We start from the raw sequence: 6000 nt of genomic DNA on the forward strand, positions 1-6000 counted from the left end.
AGTCTAGAAGTATACTCTGGGAGCACTTTGGATTTTGGAAAAATCAGAAAATAATATCACCAGGGTATTTCAGAATAGGAAGGGCAATGGGGTTTTGTCTTTGAATTCATAATGCTTATTTCATTTTCATGTTACTCATTCCTTACAATTAACAACAGCAGAGAAAGAAACAAAATGCGATCATGTTCACATTTTATTGCATACTAATGAATTATTACATAAAACTTGTTTAACTTAAAAAATCATCCATTTTCCTTCTACATTTATTCTGTGGCATGAAATGGTGCCTACATTCCTCTCCTATGATAATCTTCATGAATATTCACAAAAATATTCCTTATGTTCTATAATTTCACACAGTACATTTTATTTAGAATGTTTCTTTCAATAGTCTTTGCAAAATTCTATGAAAACAAGAGTTCTTTCTCCAGATGTACTCAAAGATAAAGTTGTCCATGAAATTATCCCAGTACTTATTATAAATGGGAAAGAAAAAGCTAACTTTACCTCCAAAGGAAAAATTAACCCAATGAATATGGTATTGATATTTAATTTCCTCTTATTTGCTGTTTTTCCAACAATATTAGTATATTTTAAAGTTCACTGTTCAATCAAGAGTAGAAAGGCTGATAAAATTTAATATATTTCTATACACTGTTGGTCACATTGTGATAATAAAATTCTAGTAGCACAGTCATCCTACAAACAATGTATTCACTTTTGGTGCATTTTGTTTTGATTCGGTTTTCCTGATTGGCATTTTTTGTTCTACAACTCTGAAGTTTTTGCAACTATTCTTGGCATGTCTCTAATATTTTGATAAAATTATTATGGAATTTTATCAAATTTAAGTTTCCTAAATCATGTAGATTCTCTGACAGCCAAGCTCAAACATATTGTCTCCCTCTCATGAATTCTCTTTTCAAATTCTATTTAGCCTAAATCAACCAAGATTCTTTTTACTATAAACACATGCAACAAAGGAGGATTGATAAATTAGAAACCACTCCAATTCATGATCAATATAAAGAAATATCATATAGGCATCCTGAACATCATTATATTAATTTGTTACTCATTCTTGCTACTTTAAATTTTAAAACTTATTTTAAATTTTCTGAAGAACAGAACTTCTAAAACAATATTCAGTAGTGCATGTCTAATCTTCTGCTATTCAGTTCTGACATAAAATTTAAGGATTACATGAATAACAGAAAATGTTGGCAAAACAATTGTTTCCTTATCCACACCAATGATTAAATACACACAGCTTGCTGACATGTCTATCTTTTATTCCCTTTACACTGGTTGAGAATGTCTTCTGACATCTATGGTTTTGAAATTATGGGCAGAAACACAGACATTACCAGTCCACCAGCTTTCATTTCTCGGCTGAAGAAACAAACACATTCTCAACCCCCTCAACCTTCCTCCCCCCGTACCCTGGGTACAACTAATCCTTAAATCAGGGTGGGATCTGTGGCCCTTTCTGGTTTACGTCTGTGGATTAGAACAATTTGTAGTGGGTGTATAGCTGCTTCCCAAGTGCTCGCGTTTGCTGAATGAAAACCGGAGTCCAGGAGCTCATCTTCTGAAGGACAAAAGCGCTTGGCAGCAGAGCCTCAACTTACTCATTAGCATCTCCCTGAAGTGGTCTCCCATGAGGAAGTAGAAGACAGGGTTGATGGCGCTATTGAGAAAGGCCAAAGGCCGTGTAACGATGTACAGGGTGTTGATGACCACCTGGGTGCACCGATGCTGCGACCCGCTGTCCAGGCGCGAGGCGATGCGCACGTTGCGTAGCACGTGGTAAGGTGTGAAGAGCACTGAGAAGATGACCACCGCTAGGATGACCAGGAGTAGAGGCTTCTCGAGGGGCAGGGCCGTGGTCAGCTGCCGGCTCCTCTGCTTTAGGAAGACTGCAGTCTTGTAATAGAAGAAGCACATCACAGAGAGAGGAATAAGGAACCCCGACACAGTTAGAAACACGCTGTAAATGAGGTTGTACTTAGGGTCTCCGGAACTGGCATAATCATTACAGCTGGTGCCGGTCTCAGAGGTCACAGCATTTATAATAGGAAGCATGGGTAGTAGCTCTAAGGTAACTAAAACCCAAATGGCCAAAGAGATGAAAATAGCAAACTCTTTCTTTTGCAGCAGGTGATCCCGGAAAGGATACTTCATGAGCATGTACCTGTCGATGCTGATAAAGGTGAGGAAAAGGACACTGACATAAAGGTTGGCGTGCAGCACATAGCGGTTGCTTATGCAGAGCACATCTCCATATATCCAGTTTTCACTGGCATAACTTCTCATCAGCATAGGAAGAGTGCACAAAAAAGATAAGTCGGAAATAGAGAGGTTAAAGAGATAGATGTTACTGCTATTCCAGTTCTTCAGACAGAAGAGGTAGCCAAAAACCACAATGGTATTTCCAAGGATTCCCAAAATGAACTCGATCCCATAAAAAATGGGAAGGTAGTACTTTTCCAATGCAGCCTCTGCGGCCAGCCAGTTTTGGCAAGTTGAATTCCATGCCTAAAAGAGACAGAAAATGTAAGTATGAAGCACTTGAGTATAACTAAGAACAAAACTACAGAGGATAGTAATTTTAAAAATACAGCCTGGCATGCTGGCAGCGCCTGTCATTCTAGCCACTCCTCCAGGAAGAGATAGGAGGATTGCAGTCCAAAGTCCACCAGGCAAAAGGCCCAACCAGATCTGAAAAATAACTAAAGCAAGGAGGGCTGGGATGCTTGCCTAGCAAAAGCATGACCCTATGTTCAAAATCTCAGTACCGCCAAAAATAAAAATTACACTTGACAGGTGAGCTATGGAAAGTAGTTTTAGTAAGAAACACATGCATATACACACACATAAAGATATCAGTATATATATACGGTGATGTATTTTCAACAAGGAAACACTTGAGTAGTTACTGAGTACTTTTGAATTGTATATCAGACACTGGGGAGAATAATGGTGAGTGAAACAAGGTTCTTAATTTCAATATATACTTTCTTGGAAAGAACCAGGAAATAAATAAGTGATACCATGATAGAAGGTGTGAATAAAAATGAGGAAGGGTAAAAATACTGAAGTTTTTGGGAGGAGGAAGGGTAAAAATACTGAAGTTTTTGGGAGGAGGTTTTTGTTTTTCTATGAGACAACACTTAAATAGAAGCTTCATTAAAGAGAGAGAAAGAGCCATTTCTATACCTGGAAGAACTTTCCAGACACAGGAAAAGCAGGTGCAAAGGTCCCAAGGAAGAAACACACACAGGGCTTGACAAACAGCCAAGAGGTCAAGGGAAAGTGTAGTAAAGTAAGTGAAGGGGAGTCTAGTTCGCTTTTGTGGCTCCAGAACCTGAATTAAACTGAACTAAACTGAATTGAGAGAAGAAATAGGGACTGTTAGAATTCCAGTTTTGCTATTTAAGTAGCTTTTACTTGTTTCCATATTTTCAAAGCATTTTGTTTATTTTATTAAATTTAGAGAAAACAATTTCAGTTTTAAAATATAATAATTTAAAATTTAAAACATGAAGCTGAAAATCTTAGTAATAGTAACAGGGTCCATTACCTACTGAAGGCCAATAGGTACCAGTTTCCGGTGTCTCAGAGAATGCTCATAATTACATAATGAAGCAGGGACTGTTGCTATTTTCATCTGACACATGATCTCACTATGCTTGGGAAATGAAATACCTTGCCATTTTATTTTGTTCATGCTGATTGATAATGTATCTTACATGGGTAATTTATAAATAATAGGTATGTTTTTCTCATAGTTCTGTGGGCTGGAAAGTCCAAGATCAGCATCTAGAGAAGGGTCACCCTGCCTCATCCTCACAGCAATCTGGCTCCCTTCAATATACTTAGTAAGGATCCATTCATGACTTAGTTACCTCCCCAAAGCCTCCATTTCTTAATACTACTAAGATCCAACATATTAATTTTGAGGGACACCAATATTCAGACCATACCAGTTGTTGAGGTCATATTCCTAGTAAAAAGAGCTTCATGGTTGAAGAAAGAAATTGATGAAGACTACAGAAGATGGAAAGATCTCTCATGCTCATGGATTGGAAGAATCAATATTGTGAAAATGACTATACTACCAAAATCCATCTACATGTTCAGCTCAATTCCCATCAAAATCCCAATGACATTCATTAAAGAGACTGAAAAATCAACCCTAAAGTTCATTTGGAAACACAAAAGACTGCAAATAGCCAAAACAATACTGAACAAAAAGAGCAGTGCTGGAGGTATCACAATACCTGACCTCAAACTATACTACAGAGCCATAGCAATAAAAACAGCATGGAACTGGCACAAAAAGAGACACATGAAGACCAGTGGAACAGAAGACCCAGATATGAATCCTGCAGTTATACCCACCTGATTTTGACAAGGGCACCCAAAGCATACTATGGAGAAAAGACAGTCTCTTCAACAAATTTTGCTGGGAAAACTGGATATCTGCATGCAGAAAACTGAAACTAGATCCATGTCTTCTACTCTGTGCAATGCGTATCAACTCAAAGTAGACTAAGGACCTTAATATAAGACCTGAAAATTTGAAGTTAGTACAGGAAAGAGCAGGGAATACACTGGAATAGGCATAGGCAATGACTACCTAAATAGAACTGAAATGGCTCAAAACTAAGAGAAAGGATTGACAAATGGGACTACATGAAATTAAAAAGCTTCTGCACAAAAGAAATGGTCATCAAACCACAGAATGGAAGAATATCTTTGCTAGTTATACATCAGACAAGGGACTGAAAACCAGAATATACAGGGAGCTCAAAAGATTAAACTCAAAACATTAATGACCCAGTGAAGAAATGGGCAAATGAACTGAATAGAGTTTTTTCAAAGGAAGAAATCCAAATGACCAAAAACACAAGAAGTAATGCTCAACATCCCCGGACATAAAGGAAATGCAAATCAAAACCACTCTAAGATTCTACCTCACTCCTGTTAGAATGGCTACCATGAAGAACACAAGTGACAACATATGTTGGCAAAGAAAAAGGACCCCTCATACACTGTTGGTCGGGAAATGTAAATTAGTGTAACCACTATGGAAAACAGTAGGGAGGCTCCTTAAAAATCTAAAAATAGAGCTGTGGTATGATTCAGCAATCCCACTCCTAGGGATATACTTGAAGGAATGTGAGTCACATTACAATAAAGGCACTTGCACACCCATGTTTATTACAGCACTATTCATAATAGCTAAGCTATGGAAATAGCCAAGATGCCCAACAACTGATGAATGGATTAAGAAAGTGTGATATTTATATTTAATGTAATTTTATTCAGTCATGAAGAAGAATGAAAGTTTGTTCTTTGCAGGAAAATGGATGGAATAGGAGAACATCATCTTAAGTGAAGTTAGCCAGGTTCAGAAGCCCAAAGCCTTCATATATGGAATATAGACCCAATACAAATATTATGAAAAATAGGTCATGCTTAGGGGGAAGTCAGTAACAGGAGAGGGAGGGTAAAAAAAGCAAGTTCAGAAGGTGAATATGGTTGATGTAATTCCTATACAAGAATGAATAAAGAATTTTTTTGTGCTACTGGGGCTTCAACTCAGGGTCTTTAGTGCAATATTTTGTGATAGGGTTTTTCAAGATAGGGTCTTGCTGTTTGCCAGGCTGGCTTCAAACTGTGATCCTCCTGATTTCTGCCTCTTGAGTAGCCAGGATTACAGGCATGAACCACCAACACCCTCTGACTATAAAATTTTTAAACCGGTTGAAATCACCATAAGAAGGGGCTAAGGTAGAAAAGAAAATAATAGAGGGGATGAACCAATTTGGTTTATAATACATAGATACATGGAAAAGCCACAATGTAACACCCTGTAACGGTATCTTAAACAAATAAAAATGTCATTTTTTTTTTTTTTACTAAAATAGAGAACAGGAAGGTAAAATAGATCCTGTCTGGAGGGGGTTAGTACAGGTTGGGGGGAGGAATAAG

General features: G+C 37.6%; 1 protein-coding gene across 1 annotated transcript; it reads right to left on the reverse strand.

Annotated features, from left to right (window-relative positions):
* Positions 1 to 233: 233 nt before the first annotated feature.
* Sucnr1 (succinate receptor 1) lies at positions 234 to 2596 on the reverse strand. The gene has a single exon (XM_074072399.1). It carries the CDS (start codon positions 2320 to 2322, stop codon positions 1585 to 1587), a length of 738 nt encoding a protein of 245 aa, XP_073928500.1. The 5' UTR covers positions 2323 to 2596; the 3' UTR covers positions 234 to 1584.
* Positions 2597 to 6000: the final 3404 nt, after the last annotated feature.

The sequence above is a fragment of the Castor canadensis genome, chromosome 5 (genome assembly GCF_047511655.1).
Source record: "Castor canadensis chromosome 5, mCasCan1.hap1v2, whole genome shotgun sequence".
NCBI lineage: Eukaryota > Metazoa > Chordata > Mammalia > Rodentia > Castoridae > Castor > Castor canadensis.